This window comes from Sesamum indicum, linkage group LG11 (assembly GCF_026168435.1).
Source record: "Sesamum indicum cultivar Baizhima isolate 11 linkage group LG11, ASM2616843v1, whole genome shotgun sequence".
Lineage (NCBI taxonomy): Eukaryota > Viridiplantae > Streptophyta > Magnoliopsida > Lamiales > Pedaliaceae > Sesamum > Sesamum indicum.
Window position 1 is genome coordinate 324,594 of NC_142667.1, and position 21,645 is coordinate 346,238.

Genomic DNA, 21,645 nt, shown 5'->3' on the forward strand with positions numbered 1-21,645 from the left:
ATGAATTATATAAGTCAAAGTATATCTTCATTTAAATTATTAATTTTCTCGTCATGTAATATCATTTTACGATCTATAATGAATTATATAATACGAAAAATACATTCAACTAATATTTTATTTTTTAATAAGTAATTTCAGTTAAGATTTAAATATTTTAAAATAACTTTTCACTCTAAAATGAATTGTATAGCATAAAGTATATGTTCATCTAAATTATTAATTTTCTCATAAAGTAATTTCTTATTATTTGTATTTTATTTATAATACTATGATTTTTTTTTATTAATAATGAATTATATACTAATAATAGATGATTAAAAGTGTATAAAATATCGGGGTGGGGTGGGCCCGGGGGGTTCAGGACAAAACCCGAACCCAACCGAGTCCCGACTAGCCACGCCCCAAACCCACAAAATTCTATTTCAGACCCGCCCCATTTAGGTGGCGGCCCCAATTATCAGGGACCAATTGCCATCCCTACTAAGTTGTACATAGACATCAAATAATAAAATTCAGCATTAAAGTACTATACTATCAATTTTTACTGTTTAAAGCCATTTTTATCCTTATTATTTAATATTATCAAACTCCATCTATATACATAAGTAGATAAAAAGGCTAGTTTATGAAGGTTAAAAGTGTAATTTCAAGTAGATACATTGATTAATATATTTGTATTTTAGAGGTATATTCATTTTTGTAGTTGTTTATATAAAAATTCAAAAAAGTGAGTGAGATGAGAGATGAGATTCATTCAAGTCAAGTATATACCCTACCATACATGTAAAGTATGTTCACTCACCCACTCAACATTCCCCAACAGATAATAATCCGACATCGTCTGGGGATAAGAACACTTTATACGACAGCGTTCCACGTTAAAGCAGAGCGCCGGCACTGGAGAATGATAACTGAAACTCACTGAAACATGAGCAACATCCCCACCCTCTCTCTCTCTCTCTCTCTCTTTACAGATCTCAACAACGCTCACTCCCATCTATACTCACTCTTATCCGTTCCAGGTTTCACTTCTCTCTTCTCACCTTCCACTCAACTCTCTCTCTCTCTCTCTCTCTCTCTCCCCTCTTTCTCCCTTTTCTTTTTTTTTTTTAATGATTTGTAATTCAGATCGAGTCTGAGTTAATCCCGGTGCCGCGCCGATGATAGGGTTTATCCAGTTTTTCATTTTTTTCGTTTTTGGTGGTTGGGTGAGGGTAAATTTTATTTTTGTTGTAAGAATTCTGAAGATTAATTTAATTTTGGGGTAGTTGCTGGAATTGCAAATGTTACACGGATTAATGGATGATGAAGCTTTGATCTTTTTGAGTTGGGTGTTTATGGATGTTATGATCTGTTATTTGGCTTGAATTGTTGGCAGCTTAGGCAGAATATGCATCAGAAAAAATTTCAAGCTTGGGCTAATTGCTAAAAATCTTTTCGAAATTATTTCTTATATTTTTTCCTCAGAGATTTTTTGGATGTAGGAATTTGCTGAGTGCATGGATGAGTAATGGCATTCGCAGAAGCTAGGGCTGCTTGGCAGAGAACGGCCAACAGATGCTTGGTCCAAGAAGATGCGAAAAGAGCTCCTAAATTGGCTTGTTGCTCATCATCAGTGCCCCCTTCTGTTAAACAGGCTGAGACTGGACCTACAGGTGCAGCTGGTGGCCAAGACATTCCTAACTCCCCCTCTCTGCCGTTTAATCACTATCCTTCCTATTCTAATCTATCTCCAAATTCAAGATGGTGGCTTCAGCTGCAACCCAATTATGGGTATCAGAAGGGTTTGACGGATGAACAGTTTACTTCCACGGAAGGTAAAATTGGAACCTGCCAGATCCAAGAAAACTCAGGAGACGTTGCAAGCAATGTTGTTGATCGGACTTCCCATGTCGAATCTTCCTTTGATAACCAGTTTGGCAAGGAAGAATTTTCAGTTGAAGATGGAAAGTTTGGAACATTCTGTGGCCGGGATTGCCAAGATCCTCTCAAGCTTGAAGTCAAGGAGGATTTTCGAGAACTAAGAGGCGAAGATCTTTTTTGTTGTGAAGTTTCAAAAAACGCCAATGATCTTTATTTAGATTCGGAATTGTCCTGGATTGGGCCTGAGAAAAATACTCCATGGTGGCGAACTGCAGATACTGAGGAGTTGGCTTTATTAGTTGCACAAAGATCGCTTGATCTTATAGAGAATTGTGACCTTCCCAGGCCCCAGAATACTCATTTCACGAAGGATCTTAGAATCAATGCATCCTGTTACAGTCATGATCAAATTTCCACCTCACCACTGGATCGAAAGCCTGGAATTGGGAGTCACAACCATTGTGGTGCTCATGATTCTACCCCAGTCAGCCTGACTGCTGGAAGTTCTTGCCGACAACTTAGAATGTCAGCTAGAGATCAATTAGTATCTGTAGTAGGCAAGCCATTAAGGTAATCTACCGCTCATGTGTTCTCATTGTTTCTTAACATCCATGATCACCACATTCAGTGCTAAATCATGCTTTTACAGCTTCTGTGGATATAGAAGTTAATTCTTAATAATTGCTGTATAAAAATACGATATCTTTTTTTTGGGTTCAACGGCTTGCAGATCTATATCTGATTGACTGACAAACCTTCACTACAGGATTTTGGACATCACAAATTTTTTCTCTATATTCCGTCAAAAACTTATTTCAAGTAATTTTTGAAGTCCTATGATAAGTTGAAAATGGGAGAGTCCTAAATTGACTTCTGTAAGTAGGGTATGTAACTCCACAAGGTGTTTGGGGGCAAGATGTTATGCATTCAGACATGCTATCTACAAATAGGAGCTTACGTCTAGTTGTGTTTTTTTATCTTGAAAAAATGAGTTACTCTGTTCTTTTCTTCATCAATTTTCTTCACATTTTGGTGGAAACCCAACCTGCTGCTTATTGCATTTTTTGGTTTGATTTTCTTTGGGATGAGGGAGCATGATTGAGTAGAAACCTTTATCCATCCCATAGTGAAACCTTATAGTCTGTAAAATGGTGGAAGGTCAAATTTTAGATTTTCCAGATGGACAGCCCATATATAACTTCATCTTATTTAGCTCACACATCACATCTCATATTCAAATCTTATCATCTTTACTGTCTGCAGTGTTGTGACTTGCGAACGGAAAATCAGGGATAGCCCAACTAATGAGAGAATGCCTGAGCTGCCTGGACTTGATGATGATGCAAGCAAGGCTCGACTACTGGAAGCACTTCGTCATTCTCAGACACGCGCCAGAGAAGCCGAGCATGTAGCGGAACAGGCTTGTGTGGAGAAAGATCATGTTGTCAAGCTTGTATTCAGACAGGCATCACAGCTCTTTGCCTATAAACAGTGGGTCCATCTTCTGCAACTGGAGAACATGTATTTCCAGTTCAAGAACGCCAAAGCTCAGACATCATCGGCTGTCATTCCTGTAGTGTTACCTTGGACACCTCTAAGAACTAGGAAAATGAGGAAAAGCTGGCAAAAATCGTCCAGTAGAAAAAGGGCCAGACGGCCTCGTCCACAGATACATGATTTGGGCAGACATGCATTTGTTTTTGCGTTAGGGTTGGGGCTTATTGGCGCCGGTTTGTTACTGGGGTGGACCATTGGGTGGCTGCTGCCTACCTGGTGATGATGGATCTACTGCTGTCTTAAGGATTTGTGGATTTAGGTGTATTACAGGGTTTTATAGAGCTGTATTGCCCTCTCCCTATCTTGTACATAAGAAGTACATGTAAATTTAACGTTTTATGTCCTTAATTTCACCTTTCTCAATATGAGCGCAGTCATTCAAACTTTGTGTAAGTTGCAGCAAAAGACTTTTGTGTATATAAATGGCATTGTGGGTGGAGTTGTATGGCTCTCTCTCTTCTTGTTTCATAATCGCTTTAGTATCTCACACTGACTGAGAAAAGCATATAGCTTAGAATTAGTTCAATTTATTTCATAATATAAGAGTAAAATTCACTCTTGTTCGCTGACTTATATTAGATCTAGCTAATGTTTTTATTCAGCTCTGACAATTTCCATCTCATCTCCTATGCACTTTCACATGGTAAGTTATTGTAATTATAATTTTAATTTTAGATCACAACAAATTCTTTTAATATTTATTATAATTACAAACACATTCTCGTTATTTTAAAAATTATAAATACTCATTTGAAATTAATGATTTCTAATAATATCTCTTCTTGGACAATTAGCTCCAGACTATTTGTTAGACGATCATTAATTTTAGAGAATATTTGTGATTTTTTAAATAATAAGAAATATTTTTAATTATATTAAACCTCAAGTGAGCTCTTTCATAATTAACCCTTTAATTTACCATAATTTTCAAAAAGAAAATAAAAACCCAGCCCATTTGGTTGGGCCCAACCCATTTTCTAACACATTCCATTGACACTGAGAGAACGAAGAACTCTCTAGCAATAGCAGGCGACGAGAGATCGCGAAACAGAAACAGCGCGAATCCGTAGGGGACGAGATTAATAGAGGCGAAAGCGAGAAAACAATCCGCAATCTGAAAAGATGCCGGTGATGGAGAAGCTGAAAATGTTTGTGGTCCAAGAGCCTGTCGTCGCTGCTTCTTGCCTTATCGCCGGTGTTGGTCAGTATTTCTACTTCTGTATCTTGGATTTTGATTTTGCTCCTGAGTTTTTACTCAATTCGTGGCTAGAGTAACAAAATTGGAAACTCCGAACAGATAGTCTGAATAGGAACTAAATTAGCTGATTTGGTTCACTTTCTCAATCCTTCCTAGTTCCCATTTGTTGCGAATGAAAATAGGGAAAAAGGTGGGCCACTTATGTTGAGCCAACACAATATCCGAATGGCAAGAACTGGAGTAAGCAGCCCCTGCATATGGTATGGTGCAGCCAATTCTTACCATTGCTATGGTATGTGGGTATGGGATCATTGGGTTCGCGCTGTCCAATATTTAAGGGAAAATCTAAAAACTTGGTTGTGCTGGTGCATTAAAAATTGGGCAGCAGAGGCATACCAAGGTGGTAACTTTCTGGACTAGTTGGGTAATTGCCTTTTGGTGGCTTGATCCGTTTGGTAGCATGTCATTTCTGTCTCCAGTTTATGTTGGGGTATCAATTCTCAAGTCGACATATATTTTAATTTGCTGTATTTTTCAGTGTTCGCAGCTGTTTAATGGAAGCGCATAGAGTACATAATATATTAATGATTGTGCTAGGTTGTGAGAGGAGAGTGGGCTGTGTTTATGTAAAGACTCTGCAATTTGATGTTTTTTCGCTTAATATGAAAAAGAATGTGCAAAACCCTGTGGTTAGATAGCAACCACCTATATGATATCATTACAGGATCAACGTATATCCTTCTTAAGACATCTAGTATTGGGGCATTTGTAGGACTCTTCCTCCCAGCAGTGGTAAGACCTATACTGGACTCTTTTGAAACATCCAAGCAAGTACCTCCACCTGCCTTAAGTGATGTAAGTGACTTTTTGTCTATGCACTGTTATTTTTTAACTGTAAAGCAAAAATCCTCGTTTTCAATGCAATGTTTCCGCTCTTCTAGTTGGTATCTTTTTAACTTCTCTTACTTTTATGATCTCTAAATATTGTTTTGAGGGTTTACCGTTGATGCTTGCGAGTTGCTATCCATATACTAATCATCATAAATAGTTTCTCCTGTCCAGTTTTCATCCAACAGAGGAATGAACTTGTATTATATCAGGAGGAAATTCTCTTTCCTCTTTTCCTGATTGGAGCTAGCTAGAGTTTAACATTTCCTGTTTCTAAGATAGATTTTTCATGTATCACTTGATTTCAGTGGCAGCATGTTATTGGTTAATGATGAATATCATGGTCGGGCATGGGTTTAACATATAATTGCTATACCTGTCAAACAAAAGCTAAGCGGACCCCTCGAAACACAGATCATTAAGTGCCAGCTGTCTCACTAGTCACTACTGGTATTCTTTTGCCGCTCTGTATCTTACATTGAACCACATTGAATGCCTCATAGTCATAGGAAAGAAGTAGATCGAATAATCAACATAGAAAGTGGCTGTCATTTCTCTGTGCAGTATACAATGAAAAATTCTTGTTGACGATCTCTACCATATCAAGGCTGACTCTGAACCCCAGGGATCCAGTCTATTATCGGAAACATTGAGGAGTTTGGTGCAGTGGAAGTCATTTGCTGGTTTTAGAGTCACCAATTAGTTGGCTGTGGGGTTTCTGAAGGTGCCTACTGCCCAGGCATCTTACTCCTGCCCTCAAAATAATATTGTTATTGCACAAGCTTAAAGTGTGCTTCAAACAACAGAAAATTAATCCAGTTGCTAGGGTTCGATGGTTAGGACCTTATTATAATTGTGTTTCATGTACAATGGGACATAGGTAATGCACATAGTGTCTGCATTGGATACAAAGTTTCAGTTGGATGGAAGTATGCTTATTCAAGTATGAATGAGCAGCAAACTTCTCAAAATTTGGATGTTTGTTCAAGCTGAGGAAGAGAAACTTTTTCCTTTAGGCTTTATGCCATTGGACTGAACTCTGTTCTGTATTTGCAGGTAGTTGCTGGTGTGACAGGAAAGAAACAGGGTTGAGACTGACCAGAAGACATGGTGCTTTCTTAAATGTGCTCAGGAATAGAAATAAGTCTCTGAAATGTTTATCTTGGATTGAGGGTGCTATATATTTCACATTGAATACGCAAGAAACATTGCATTTACATGAAGCTTCCTTTGCTACCTATTTGTGTAATTCCACATTGCTTTGACGTCATTTTTTGACATTATTGCCCACATGTTGGCTTCCGATGTTTACATGGAAAATAGTAGTTTTGCATCGAGTTTTCTTTAGGCTTGTTATATTTTTCTCTTAATTATTTATTTAGTTCCGTTCTTCCGGCATTGCTTGTTCGTTTAGCTTTCAGATGTTCTTCATTCTAAGATATGCCACAAGATTCTGTGAGCGCGAAAGGCCATCTAATTTTGACATGTCTTTTCTGCTTTCCTGTTTTCTTTCCACATGCTGCAAGAGGATAATCCTCCTCTTTGACTTTGCAGGTGTGTTTTTACTTTTTATTTTTTCTTTTGTCTGTTGAAGAGATGCATACAGGGTATCAAATGCAAATCAAAAGGGGATTTCTTTCTTGGATGGGTAAACAAAAACTCCCAGTTCAACGCGAAAGATATATATGTTACAGCTAGAATTATTGATGATTGTGGGAAAGTGGGTGTAGTAAATATTAATGAGAGGCTGCGGAAACGGGTAATTGTCAAGTACAAGAGAGAGTTACATTAGCTACGAAGAAAGAAAGTGAAAGGTGATAATTATACATGCAAAGTAATGAAGCGTTTCTTGTAAACCATTGACGATGATCTTCTATGCAGGCAAACTGATAATATTACATTCGTTCCTCCAATCAAGATTTTCCTTCTTGCATGTCTATATGCCGGACTCCTTCAAACGGATCCTTTCTTTCTTCGATTTTCTACTACTCTTCCATGCCATCACTTGATTTAAACTCTCACATATAGCACTCTGACATTAAGCAGACAAAAATGATCAGTTTTTCAGTAGTCAACTGTGTTAAAATAAAAGCCTAAAATGAAGGGCAAAGGCAAACAAACGTCAAAATGGACATGTTTTACAGTCTTCACTTTGATCAGCAGGCTGCCCCACTCCCTTTCTTTTTCATGCACATTGACGAAACAACACATAAAATAAAAGCTGTGTACAGAATTCCAACTACTCTATTTTTATCATTTTTGGCATCTTTTGCTGAACGGGAGGGTTAGGTCATTAAAGTCGATGGAGGCCCCCCCACAATTTGTATATTATTTAATCTTACTATATATTACTAGAACTCATAAGCATGACAAATAAATATGATTGCAATTAAGGGCGGTGTGTACCCATTACCCAATATTAGGTGGTCTTTAATCAAATTTTTTAGAGCACTGAAAAGACAAGACGTGGGAGTAAAACAAAAATGTGTATGTGAAACATTTGGAGTCAAGCTCTTTGGGTTATCTTAATATAATCAAGAATTAATCATGATCTCATTAAACCAATAATCTGATCAAACTGATAAACTAAGCATTTTTGAAAATATAACGAAGGATTGATTGGTGAAAAACAGCATTTTTCTAGAGACAAAAGTTAAAATAGATTAACAAGAAGAAAAGAAATTTAGTTACCCAGATATGAGTAGACGTCGGTTGGGAAGAACTGGAAAAGCTTCCACTTCTTCTCATCTTCCCCTCCATTTTGGCCCTGCTGGAGCTCTCATAACTCTCACAGCCAGTAGTTGAAAAACAATCCCCATCATCAACCTCCTTTTTACCACCACTCTTGAACCTCAAAGTCCTACGGAAGAACCCTACTGGTCTTGAAATTCTCCGCCCTCCACTACTCCTCTTTCCAAGCAGCACATCCACAGCACTCTCAGGACTATCGCTGCTGTGGCTGTCGAAGGAGTCGTGGGCCTCCCGAAAGAATCTGAAGGAAGAAAACTTAGGGCGGGCGACATTATAAGGGCCATCAAGAACAGTGGTGGGGGAGGGCATTTTGTGGGCAGGCTCCACCCTACAGGGTGGAAGCTCCAAGGGCTTGGCCGCGGGTTGGGGAAAGGGAATGATGTCGGTGCAGGGTCGGGGTTTGCCGGGCTGTTCCTCCCATTTGAAGGGGACGGAAGCTAAGGTCTGGAGTGGGGGAGTTGAAGTTCCTGATGGATGGTCAGGTGAATGCATGGCCATGGTGGGTGCTGGTAGGGGTAAAAACGGAAAGCTGAGTGTGGAGAAACATGGATCTGTTTCATCCTCTTCTGCCATGTTTGCGTGTGGGTGTGTGGGGGAGAGAGAGAGAGACTGAGTGAGTGTGGATGGAACCTTTTATGTTATGATGATGAAGAGGATTAATAGAGGAGTGAGGAGAGGAACGGGGACCAACCCCTGTTACCAATTTTTTCTTTTTTGGTGGATAATTACGTTTATAAGCTTTGATTTATAGTTTGTTTACACAAATTATTTTATTATTTATACGATTACACATATACCTGCTAAAATAACAATATTATTTATACAAAATCATTCTTTACTCTTTTGAAAAGTTACACACACCATAAAAATTTTAGCATTATTATACAAACTACCCCTATTTTTTTGCTGTTTAGAATAATTTCTGTAATTATACACAAAATAGGGATTATTTGTGTAAATAGACTAGTGGTAATAAAAAAAAATTAAAAACCCCAAAAACGCCAGATCAAACCGAATTAAACTACTTTTCATTATTTATTTTTCAAACCGCAATTCTAAATTTAGTGTAAAATCTCACCGCTACTATTGGTTTGGTTTTAATTTAGAACTTAAAAAATCGTCAAAAATCACACCGCTCCGCTAAATATATAATTAATTTTTTAAATATTATATATAATAATTTGATAAAATAATTAATTTTTTAGAAGAATATCATATTCGAATTATATGATCTCAAAATTCAAGCGTAATAATAAAACTAAAACGTAAAATAACGAATTCAAAGGGTATACCTTTGGAGTTTTCGGGCGTTTGATGTATAAAGAAACAAAATAAACATACACGGGTTTGAGGCAAAAATTACATAAATCAAAAAATAAAGAAAGTAGAAATACGACACCTTCGTTTTTCTAACGTTTGATTGAAACGTTGTTCACTTGAGGCTCTAAAGCAGGAATCTTCTAACTTGTCCGTACCACAACGAAATTTGGATCTCAATGGTCTCTTTGCTAGAAGAGAACAAGAGATAAAAAAATTGCTCCAAGAGCAAGAGAGAGGGGGCTGCCGAGAGGAGGAAGAAATTTTATTTTGTTGTAATAATAATCTTTCCTTGATAAAATTATACACAATATAATATGTATATATACATATATACCTTGTATAGATGTATATGAATGTGTCTATATACATTTCATTTATGTATATGGTATGTCTTCTTAATTCCAACTCAAGAAGATGGCCAAAATTACACTTTCGAAAATTACAATTTGCTAGCCATTTATTTTCTTCCATCGAATTTTCCATTGGGCTCAAAAGGGGTGGGTTGGCCTATTTTTATACTTAGAAATACAAGCCCAATGAATTTTTATTTAAATTTAATTTTAATAAAAATTCATCCAATTGAGCCCAATATATTTTTTATCCAATTAAATACATAAGTCTTCATTGTCTTTATTAATTAATAAGGTCCAACTTATTAAATAATAAAGACAAGCCCACTATAAATTAATTCCATTAATTTATCATTTGGCCTTCCATCCAATGGAACTCTCATTTATAAGTAATTTAATTACTTGCACAATTAATTTCAAATTAATTCTTTGTTCCTTTCCCATGATTTGTGTTGACTCTTTATGTTCATCTTTCAGCTAGACTTGGGCTAGTGTATAACACTATTATCAATATAATTTAATTTAATTAATAATTTTTTATTAACTCTTAATCAAGAAAGCCCGTCACTGTGGGTGATTATCTAGCAACAGTCCATAGCACTAGAGACTATGTGAATGTCCATGTGAACATTTAGGCTCCCGAATCCATATGGGTATGGTCTTTCCATCCACCGTCCCCGGCCTTAGTTTAGGGCATGAAATTAGGTGTCGGTTTTCATCCTGAACCAGATGTTTATGCTTGATACCTAAAATAGCGTTGCACCAAGTTTCTCGACACAGGGACCTCTTTTTTTTATTCGATCAACGACTGTGGCCACAGATTCACAAAGCGTGAACGCACCTCCAAGTACATAAGAGATACCCCTGTCACATACTGACATGGGACGGATTCTCTTCTTGGAACTCACCGTCCTTACTGCATACTCCGACTGCATTAGACAAGGCTTATGATCATTATTTCTGTAACACAATAACCTCTCGCAGATCCAAGATACAGTCATCATATGCAAGTTTGAGGACTACTCCCGTACTATCGGAACTGGGGATTTGAGTCATACTGACCAAGACTCCAAGGCTTCCATATGACAATCCCCGTGAGTCAATTCAGTTGATTCGACACCTAATCAATCAACTCAAGATCATATAGACGCTCCGCGTCTGTCACTGATGAAACACGATACTCACTAATTGAATGCGACTCTTAGTGCAAGTTTCCATAGTACTCTCGATGCCTAATCTCGAGATCCTCGATTTGGAATGTTTCATACCCAACCTTTTGGCAGTTGGTTTCATGACCACCATCCAATGTGCGGCCCAATTACGCAGTTGCTAATTAGTGTGTGGGCTTTATTGTGATATTCAAGCAAATACAAAACATAACGAATGAGCACAACAAAGTAAATGCCAAATAAGCGAATACTCAATTTTTATTCACTTAAAATAATATTACATAATATCAATTAATCGTCAGAATAGAATACATCCAGGCCAATCTAATTGACTTTTTGGTCATCTATCCTAACACTTATATTTTTATCTACTTAAAGTTGTGAAGAGTGTTGATGGTTTATACTGCATAATGTTGGTTTTTTTTTCTTGTTACATACAAACACTTGTTTTATTTATTGATTTTTGTTAGTCTTAACATTTTATTTTTGTTATAAGTATTAAAACCGTCAAACTGCCCGAAACCACACAAAATCGTACATTTGATTTTGGTCTTAAAAATGACAGTTTAAAAAATTGTTTTATAAAACTGCCAAAGACAATTCGATTTGAAAATAGATTTAAAAAAATCGAAACCGTACCGTACCGTAAGCACTTCTAAAATAGCCCATAGATTAGAGATGTAAATGTAATTATCCTTTTTTTATTACAAAGTTTACTTTATTTTCTACTCTTCAATATACATACCACGCACGGTTATATAAAAATATATATACATGTGTGTGGTATGTATATGGAATAAAATAGAAAATAACATGTGATTTTTAATGAAAAGGAAAAGCGAATCCGGGAAAAGCAGTTGGATAAGGATTGGATATCATCATCATGTTATTGCTCTTCTCTACATTTATCAACACAAGATCACTAACCATTATTAGACTTCACTCTTTACTTTCTAAACTCTGCGCCCTGTATGATTTTTATTGTAAATTAATATATATATATATATATATATATATTCTATTTATCAAATAATTTATACATAAAATTTACACACAAGATGTAAATATCAATACTATTATAAAGAAAACCTTTTATCATACTAATTTTTGAATACTCAAATTTATTTTTTATTTCATTTTTTTCCTTTAACAAAATTTGGTCAAATTAATAATTTCAATATTTTTTAATAATTTTATAATTATATTTTCTTTTTTTTAGCTACCCGTCACTCCAAAATTCTATCTCGACTTACTTAGTCACATTTATTATAATTTATGCTTTTGTAAAAATTTTTTCTTATCATCTCAAACCAAAATTATTTTTTATGTTTACGGGAACAGCATGCGACGATACTAATTAATTTATAAATGAAGATCGAAACTGAAATTATGATTTGGACAAGATGCCCAATTTGTGTTATCCCTCCATTTTGAATGGAAAATTTCTAATTCAAATCAGATTTGTACGAATTTGAATTAATTATATAATAAATGTAATATCCTTACGCAGTGTGATTGATGTACAATTTAAAAGAAAATTATCATTCATATAATAAATATATCACACTTGTTTTATAATTAATTTCATTCATTCAAATTTAATTTGAATAAGAAGTTTCAATCGCATGGTTATTATAATGTTAAAAAAGTAATGGGGACATCACTAAAATTGGTGTCACATAGGTTTGATTGTGGGCCAATTACTTGAGTTTAATTAAAATTGAAGGAATGAATGGGCATAGACAAAAATGAAATGTAATTAGTCCTACCCCCTACTCATAAAAAAGTATATTATATTATACATTTGGTGAGAGTTAATAGTTTTAGGTGAAAATAATGACAACAAAATTAGCTCATAATCTTTTATAGTATTTGAAGAAAAACATACAGTACTACTATTATGGTGGTGTAGTATTGTAGAATTGTAGAATCCAGAGCAGCAGACAGGTGAGGTCATCATCATCTGCACATAACAAAAGTGGGGTGTGAAGTTACAGAGGCAGTGATGTGATTCTGGTAAAGAGAATGTCAGAATGCAAACAATTGTTGCTTGCATTGGATTCTCATCATCATCATCATCATGGTACAATCCAATTCCTTTTCAGAAATGATTTGGACCCATCACTACCTCTGCCTTACCTGCCCAACAACAAAGTTCTTCACCTTTCTCCTGAAAAAAGGATAAACTAATTAAGATTTTTTATTCAAACCAGAAATCCAAGTACATAAATGGGCAAACAAAAACAAGAAACCACTTCATATATACACACTCTTTGGTATTTTTGATCTGTCGTTTGCATTTTTCCCACAACTTCAAATTACAGTTGATTTAAGGTTGCCTTCTCCGGCAACCCAATATTAGTCCTTTACCATTAGTTGAGAATGGAGAATCATTGCCAATTTAAGTGGATCTTAGTCATGCCAACAAAACTCTGTATCCCTCCCTACTCCTTCCTATACACCTACAACAACTACAACCCCACCACAAAAATCCAAGTCTACAACTTGAGCCCTCCAATAACACCTGAAACTCTCTTCATAACCATTTGATCAGATGCAAGAGTTCTCCATTCTTTTGGGGAGACACTGAAATTGAGCAGAACCCCCCGTAAACGATGACCAGACCCCATTCTGCTCCCAACATTTCAATTGCCATGCAACCAAATCTACACCAGAAGCTATCTGCCAATTCTTAAGGCACCATGAAACAGGAGAAACTAGATAATTTGGCAACCATGAGTTCCAACTCTGTTTATTACAATACACTAATATGTAAATGCATCCAGAAACTATTTTGTCAAAACTGTGCATGTTTACACTAATTTTGTTTACGCGGAGCCTATAAGATGAAACACAAATTAGGAAAAACAAAGACATTCACCATCTTCATCAATCAGTAAATAATCAATAAAGATGACAAACCGATCTCAAGGAGCAGCTTAAATGGTTCAGCTCACAGATGAGAAAGAGAATATTCAAAGCATCAAAACGATCCACATTATTAATAGACTCATGTTCCCCCCAGGCTCCCACTTTGGCCCATGTTTAAGAACGAGTCAACTGTCAATGCATTAAAACCAACAGCATACTGTTGACATGTCAATATTCATGCACAAATTTCAAAGGGGGAAAAATACAAGCAAACTCCTTGTGATATAGCAAATGAGCAAATTACCCCCTTATAAAAAACAAATAGCGATTTACCTCCCTATATTTTTTAAAAATATAATAATTTACCTTCCTATGATTTTTAAAATGAAGCAGTTTACCTCCATATATAAGGAGGTAAATTGTTTCATTTTAAAAAGTAGAAGGAGGTAAATTGCTCTATTTTTTTCATAGGATGTAATGTGCTCATTTTTAATATCACAGGGGAGTAAATTGCTATTCACCCAATTTTAAAGTGATACATGGAAAGCAGTACATCAGTCAAGTATTTCCTACTACAAGACAGCGACTGGCTCAAACAATTGTTACATTATAGGAGCTGCAAAGTTGAAATAATGCAGCTTGATTTGCTGATCCAAGATTTTCATTAATGATTTGCGAGTATATTCCAGGTGAGCGGGCAAAAAGGTTTGCCAAAGATGCAACCGAAAATTGCTTTGGATCGCTGATATCCCGCACGGGGTTCTCTTCTTTCCTCCCAGCATTGTATAGATGGACGAATGTGGCATATAACCAACAGTTGCACCAAAATCAGGAACTTCATGATCCTCTTCCACTCTGTTCTCTGGACATGAAACAATTGTAACAACGCTGTCAAGTATTTTACCCCAAAGCTTTGAATCTGATGGTGACAATGATTCACATATAAGTCTAGTTGTAGCAACTGAAGTTAATTTGAGTTCCGTCGAACCCGTGATCAGCCTGACATTCAGTACCCAAAATTGCTCCAAGATTGTGCAGAAAACATCAGGCTGAACAGCATTCATCGTCGTTGCAAGTTTTTCAGGACCATGCTTCACCAAAAACAGTGACATAAATACAACGAGAGACTTGATATATTTCACTGTTCTGTTGTATTACAGTCGCTTAAATAAAGCAACCCAAATGTGGCTAATGTAGGATGAGATGACATCATATCCGAGGTTCTCAATCAGAGTGTTCAGCACATAAAATCCTTGCTCATAGTACTAGGAGATGAAACTAGTGTATTGAAAATTCCAAGTACACTAGACAATCTTCCCTGCTGATTTAGCTCATGTGGTACTTTTTTCGGAGGAAGGCCTGGAGCATTCGAACAAGAGCCGGTACATTTCCTGACTTTTTCCAGGATTCAGGCAGAGGAAGAATAGCAAAAGTCTCCATATAATTTCCAGGTATAGGAGATCCATTCAAGTCAACAAGCTGAGCCAGAAGCTGGAATGCATAAGGGAAGAACTCGCTAACATCTCTGGATAAGATCATCTGGAGGCTGGGCAGAAGGCTTGTTTCAAAGCTTGAAATGAGTGACTGATCCTGCTCAAAAGCCCGTTTAATTAGAAGAGCTACTGCTTCAGACATATAGTGGTTAAAGACAGGATTTTTTGGGTTTTCATAGACACTATTCAGAACAGCTGCCAGACCATTGATGCACGGTATAGCAACCTCGTGAGAAACATTAGCAACTCCAAGAACCCACATGATACACTTCATCACATACTGATTCTCCTCGGATTCTGGCTTCTGCAATGCAGTAAAAAGACTGGTCACCAAAGCAAGCAGGAACGGACTGACATCAGCAGCGGTGTATCTTGCCCTTCCCCCTTCATCTTTAACCAGCAGAAGCTTCTCAATGCAGCTGGCAGCATAGGAATGCACCACATTAGACTCTGAGCCAAGGAAGTGAACCGCATCAGGAAGCAATGCCATTGCAGTAGGTTTGGAGATCTAATTCCGAAACATGGGGAAGAACTTCAATGCGCCAGCTTTCACATTGGAAATCCATCCAAGTCTGGTTTTGCAGCTTGGGCACAATCACAGACCCAAAAAAGCTCTCCACGTCAACAAGATCAGTCGAAACAGAACTTCCACCAGCTTTCTTCATTGCAAGGGCGACAACCAGATAGATAGCATAGTCCTTATGCTTCCAATTCATCACTGGATTCCCGCCAAATGAGGTCAAAAGACTCTGTATCTGAGCAGAAACTTTCTCAGTGACCTTCTCCTTATAATTCATAGCAATTCCTTTCAGGAGTTCACAAGCAATCCTCCTCCTAGTATCAAGGTCACTGCCTTCCATATCTCTCCTTATGAACTCCACATAATAAATCTCAAAAAGCTCCTCATCCTCATCCCTTGACATCACATTAGGAATTACTATACTCTGGCATATTTTTTGCAAAATATTATCCCTCGCAAACAATGTATGACGAACACTTGTACTTACTGTGGTCAGAAACTTAATAGCAGTCACGGTCAGCCTCTCCCGATTTGATGAATTCGACACTACCACCAAAAGTCCCCACACCGCTCAACAAAACCACCCAAATATTTCTGAAACGTCTCCTCCTCTTTCTCCATATATCGGCTAATATTCTCACAAACAGCAGCTCCAACTCATCGACCAAAGCAAGCCCATCATTTCCACTATCTTCCGGAGCAGAATATTTTACAGCCAAATATTTATTGAACTCAATCATCCATTCATCCATATGATCTTCAAAGAACTCCGGCAATTCCATAATATTTAGCGAATAAAAGATCCTACAGCACAACCTCTGCGATTCTATATAACTCTTGAGAACCTTAACATCCACAGTTCCAGAACCCACAGCCTGGTCTATGAACCCCGCAGTCCGTTTAAAGACTTCCAATGGCTTTGCAAAGTTATCAAGGCAATACTTCAAATCGAGCAATAACTCATTCGTCTAAAACTGGTACCTGAATCTCTTAAACAACGAATTAATGGCTGTCAAGACACCATTAACGGAAACATAATTATTGGCCCGACTCAATTTACCCAAGTCGCAACTAATTCAGGCAACAAAGTGGGCCAGGCTTTTGGGAAATCATGCTTCCATATAAGATTCAAAGCTTCAGTGAGCTGCGCTTGAATTTTGGGGGAGGAATTAACCATCAAAGTGAGGATTAAGGATTCAATCTGTTCCTTTTCGGGGTCAGGTACAATAACCTAAACGGGATCGTTAGGCTTGGTGGCCCAATGGGCTTTGAGGTGGTCTTTGAAGTTAATAGTAGCAGATTGGCGGATCTGGTTATGAACAGAGGGGCCCGCGATAAGACGAAGAACAGCAAGAGCGTAAATAGGACGATCGGCGGCTTCGGACAACGCAGCTTCGGCACGTCGGCGAGGATCATGGTCGGGAGAAAGTGTATTGAGGAAACATTGTGAGAGGAAGTGTAGGGTGTCTGGGTTCCACTCCATGTTGTTTTAACAATCAGGGTGTGCGGGTTAGGGCTCTAGGAAGAAAAGGAAGATATATATATATATATATATATATATATATATATAGAGAGAGAGAGAGAGAGAGAGAGAGAGAGATTGGGAAGAGAATTGAATAGGAAGGAAACAGTGAAGGAGGGAAATGAGAAATGAACTTGGAGAAAGAAAGAAATTTGAAAAGAAAATGATAAAATTAGAATTTAAAACTATAGTTTGTGGGCCTTAAGACTGGGCTTTGACTTTGATTTGTTCTACCACTCAGCCCATTCTAGTTCATGGGCCTTATGACTGCGAATCTCATATTTTCATAACAATGCAATATATTTATCGTCTATTAGTGTATAGTTCACAGAAAGAACGTCGTAATTAATTTTATACGATCGAATCTAATTTGAATAAAAAATTTCGAATGACAACTCCAAAACATAGACATAACAAATTAACATTGCCATCCTCACAATAATATTCTTTTTTTGTTTCCTTTTCTTGAAATCAATTATCAACAAGTACACTAAGTAATAACAAAGGAAAACAACGTAATAATAATAATAATCATAAATAATTAATTACAAGCTACTACAAAAACCTTATTGTACGTTCTTGTAAATATTTAACAAATATATATAGGAGAGTGTATATATAATTAAAGAATTTGGTTTGCAGTGTCCAGGAACGACGTGGCATCACCAGAGAACACCCCACAGTGATCAGAAGTACAACTCCAATACCATACCTCAGATAAGTAATGATCATTATGATGACCCATCAGCTCCGGCAGCTCAATCTCCGCCCAAAAGTCATCCCCCTCCCCTCCCTCCTCCGCCGCCCCGCTCTTCCCCGCTGCCATCTTCGCTGCCAACGCCGCGGCTTCCTGTATATCCCTTGCAGTGCTGGTGGAGGGACGCGGGAACTGCTCGATTTCGTCTGGGAAATTGAGCTGAGCTCTGTGGCCTTTCAAGCAATAAGCAGCGACGTCGTAGGCTCTGGCTGCCATTTCGGGTGCGGGGAATGATCCCAGCCATATTCGAGTCTTCTTCTTGGGTTCTCGGATTTCGGACACCCATTTTCCCCAGCGTCGCTTTCGCACGCCGCGGTACACGGGGTGGCGCGTGCCTCCTTTGGTGGTGGAAGTATGGTGGTGGTGGTTGCTGCATGGTGGAGGTTGCTCCATTGCAAAGCAACTTCTGGGCATGCTCCTCCTTAAATGTTATTAATTTAGAGATGTGTCCCTGCTCTGTCTCTCTCTCTCTATATATATAGTTATGTTTGTGTTGGACCAATAGGAAGTTGAATTTGCAAATGTGCCCTTACCCCCAATCATTTCTACCACATAACACCGCCATTCGCAGCCGCAGCACGTGATTACACACTTACTGTTTCTACTTTCCTTTGTTGTTTCCGTTGGGTGCTCCGACCAAATTTTCATATAGGAAAAAAGCCATAGAGAGTGCGCCCAAAACCAGACAAACTCATAAATATCAATGAGGGTCTAATCTGTTCAAAATATTTTTTTACTAAAATTTTCGAAACTAGTGAATAGAATTGAATTTATTTTAAATTAATTCCTTCAAATAAAAATAAAGATAGAAGAAAATATGATCATGCTCAATTTCACGGTTAATTATAGATGCAAAGATGACAATCATTCATAATAGATAAATTGGTTATTATCATTGGTACGACCTAACGACCTCACATTTTCTTATCTCTAATCAGTAAAATCATGTGAGCGTCCTCAAAATTTAATTTACCAACAACATTAAGAACTTGAAAGGCCCAATTCTGACTAATAAATTCTTAGGAGGGTTTATTTAAGCTAAATTGTGCATTCCCAACAACATAATCAACCACTACAATATGATAAACTATGTTGTGTTATCAATAGTTATTGAACTAAACAAATAATTACGAATTTACAAGTTCAATTTAGCTAGGCAAATATTGTTTATAATGCATAACGGTACCTATCATTCATAAATCAGATTATTTATGATAAAAGTACAGAGAACAACACAAATACCCATATGAATGAAAGTAGGAAGTACAAGTTAGATCTCACAATATATTGAAATCAAGCATTCACCGAATCTTTAACCGAAAATAAATGAACTAACTTAGCATGCTAATGAGAGAACACAGAAAGAGAAAAATATTATAAAAAAAATACAGAGAATATCCAAAGATGAAATCGAAAGATCAAAGATCAAAGATGTTCATATCAACAAATTTAGTAAATTTTGACTAATGAATGAATTTATTTGTTAGACAAAAATAAAATTTTAAAATATTAGATAGAATTTCTTAAACTATAATATATATATATATAATTATATTTGAATTTTATAAAAAGAAGAGTATAATTATCCTTTACATATTGATGCGCATGAGATGATGATGATAATATGATAGGATAAAGTAGGGGAGGCGCGTGGAGGGGAGGGGGTGTGAAAGAACGAAGCTAACCCTGAAACAGACCTGACAGCCAACATAAATGGTTGAAAAGGGGATGGTCCCTTGCACTTGCAACAGGTTAGGATCACATTCACATGTGCAAAGCAGCACGAGATCTAAGTGACTCTCACCTCTCTCTCTCTCTCTCTCACCTCTTCTCTTTTGTTGTTTTCTGCCCTCTCTTTTCTTATTTTGGTCCATCATCATTATCTTTTGTCTTTAAACTTTTAACTATTGTTTCTTATGCTCAAATTCTACCCCCCCAATATTTCCAATATTTACTTCTCTCCTCTCTCTCTCTCTCTCTATACATATATATATATATATATATTCTTCTTTCCTTTCTCTCACCAAATTCTACCTCTCTCTACCTATTTTAATATTCTATTAATATGAAAAAAGGAATAATTCTTTCCCACAACTACGGTCATAATAGTTTAAATATGATCGAAATTGAAATAAATATAATGTACTAAAAGCGTATGTAAACAGAGGTATTTATAAAAAAATTGGTATGGTCCACGTGGCAACATCTTCTACAGTCCAAATTTCGAGTTTTAGACTAGGGTCAGATGTTACAGCCCATCAGAGTTATTGCAATTCATTTATTGTTAGAAAAAAAGATTGAATGAACAAGTTTCCCTTCTTCCAGAAAAAAATCCTCAAAAAATAGAAGCTAATTAACGACAATGGGATTCATCCAACGATTGGGATGCATCAATCCTTTAAGCTCCAATTCGGACCACATAAAGAAGCGGCCAAATCTTTGTTTGTAGGTAGCTAGTGGGATTGATGATGGTGCCAATTGCCATTAAGGACATATGCAATATTTAGCATTTGCACTTCCCATGTCTCTGTGGTGCAAATTCTAGCTTCACCAGATCTTGTCCGGATCCACACTACACTACATTTCCCAACTTGCATGTCTAAAACACCACGTGCTGTTTACTATTAATACAACAAATTGATGATTGAGATTTAGTAGGTTACGTCTACTTCAATTATTTATTCAGCACAAAAGACAAATTCAGCCTATTTGTATACTCAAGTTTAATTAGCAAGCCCATGTTTTGCTGGCCCAACTGCAATTCACAGCTTAAAGCATGGCATGCTAACTAGCCCAAATTATGCCACCATACTGACGAGGCAATACTAAAAAATAAGTCTAATACCAACAAACTCAATGCCATCCACCTTAACCTCCATCTCAACCACATTCTATACATCTTAAAACACGTCATCCTAAAATGGCGCTAGTAGGGAAGGTTGCGGTAACGAAACCTGACTGATTAAATATGCATGTAGCTAATCTTTCTAAATATTTGAAAGTTAACCCTTTGTTAGTCTTTACTTTGAAAGTTAACCCTCTGATGATATTAAAAGTTTTGGAAAGAACCATTGACTCGTATGGTACTACTGAATTTTATTACACATCATAAGTTATCCACCTACATATAATGTTTAATTTAGTAAAAACTGAACTCAATATACCTAGTATAATTATGGGATTATAGGAATCTGGGTAGGGAGTATGTGATATTACGTGCTCAATGTATTGGTGCGACTAAGATAAATTAAGAGTAATAGTTCAAGGTGCTTTGATAAAACAATATTTCATAACTATTAAAAGTAATTAGGATAGCCATAACAAATTTGACATGATTCAAGGAAAAATCTTAGTTTTGTACCATAATTTAGGTCTAATTCATT

General features: G+C 36.8%; 4 protein-coding genes and 1 pseudogene across 8 annotated transcripts; 2 read left to right on the forward strand and 3 right to left on the reverse strand.

The window, feature by feature from the left end:
- Window positions 1–792: 792 nt before the first annotated feature.
- On the forward strand, window positions 793–3,894 carry LOC105173071 (uncharacterized). Of its 5 annotated transcripts, none has more exons than XM_011094719.3 (3): window positions 793–1,025; window positions 1,471–2,436; window positions 3,130–3,894. In XM_011094719.3, exons 2-3 carry the CDS (start codon window positions 1,514–1,516, stop codon window positions 3,641–3,643), a joined length of 1,437 nt encoding a protein of 478 aa, XP_011093021.1. In that variant the 5' UTR covers window positions 793–1,025; window positions 1,471–1,513; the 3' UTR covers window positions 3,644–3,894. The 5 variants fall into 5 exon arrangements, with proteins under 5 accessions (XP_011093021.1, XP_011093022.1, XP_088731989.1 ...); XM_011094720.3 differs by having other exon boundaries at window positions 1,488–2,436; XM_088875863.1 differs by lacking the exon at window positions 793–1,025 and adding an exon at window positions 1,032–1,217 and having other exon boundaries at window positions 1,488–2,436.
- Window positions 3,895–4,410: 516 nt separating this feature from the next.
- On the forward strand, window positions 4,411–6,842 carry LOC105173072 (uncharacterized). The gene is made up of 3 exons (XM_011094721.3): window positions 4,411–4,624; window positions 5,394–5,476; window positions 6,566–6,842. Exons 1-3 carry the CDS (start codon window positions 4,546–4,548, stop codon window positions 6,599–6,601), a joined length of 198 nt encoding a protein of 65 aa, XP_011093023.1. The 5' UTR covers window positions 4,411–4,545; the 3' UTR covers window positions 6,602–6,842.
- Window positions 6,843–7,219: 377 nt separating this feature from the next.
- LOC105173073 (uncharacterized protein At4g00950) lies at window positions 7,220–8,937 on the reverse strand. Its single transcript, XM_011094722.3, has 2 exons — window positions 8,201–8,937; window positions 7,220–7,541 (listed from the first exon to the last, which is right to left on the reverse strand). The coding sequence occupies exons 1-2, from the start codon at window positions 8,831–8,833 to the stop codon at window positions 7,446–7,448; spliced, it is 729 nt and encodes a 242-aa protein (XP_011093024.1). The 5' UTR covers window positions 8,834–8,937; the 3' UTR covers window positions 7,220–7,445.
- Window positions 8,938–13,281: 4,344 nt separating this feature from the next.
- Window positions 13,282–17,877, reverse strand: LOC105173074 (exportin-2 pseudogene; annotated as a pseudogene).
- A 126-nt stretch (window positions 17,878–18,003) lies between these two features.
- LOC110012885 (ethylene-responsive transcription factor ERF023) lies at window positions 18,004–18,764 on the reverse strand. The gene has a single exon (XM_088875897.1). The coding sequence runs from the start codon at window positions 18,674–18,676 to the stop codon at window positions 18,128–18,130; it is 549 nt and encodes a 182-aa protein (XP_088732023.1). The 5' UTR covers window positions 18,677–18,764; the 3' UTR covers window positions 18,004–18,127.
- Between the last annotated feature and the right edge of the window lie 2,881 nt (window positions 18,765–21,645).

Coding starts and splice junctions, on each gene's coding strand:
- LOC105173073 (XM_011094722.3), bottom strand. CDS start 8,833: ATGGCAGAAGAGGATGAAACAGATCCATGTTTCTCCACACTCAGCTTT. Junction 7,542..8,200: donor CGACGTCTACTCATATCTGG/GTAACTAAATTT, acceptor GCTTAATGTCAG/AGTGCTATATGTGAGAGTTT.
- LOC110012885 (XM_088875897.1), bottom strand. CDS start 18,676: ATGCCCAGAAGTTGCTTTGCAATGGAGCAACCTCCACCATGCAGCAAC.
- LOC105173072 (XM_011094721.3), top strand. CDS start 4,546: ATGCCGGTGATGGAGAAGCTGAAAATGTTTGTGGTCCAAGAGCCTGTC. Junction 4,625..5,393: donor TTGCCTTATCGCCGGTGTTG/GTCAGTATTTCT, acceptor GGGCATTTGTAG/GACTCTTCCTCCCAGCAGTG. Junction 5,477..6,565: donor CTCCACCTGCCTTAAGTGAT/GTAAGTGACTTT, acceptor CTGTATTTGCAG/GTAGTTGCTGGTGTGACAGG.
- LOC105173071 (XM_011094719.3), top strand. CDS start 1,514: ATGGCATTCGCAGAAGCTAGGGCTGCTTGGCAGAGAACGGCCAACAGA. Junction 2,437..3,129: donor GTAGTAGGCAAGCCATTAAG/GTAATCTACCGC, acceptor TACTGTCTGCAG/TGTTGTGACTTGCGAACGGA.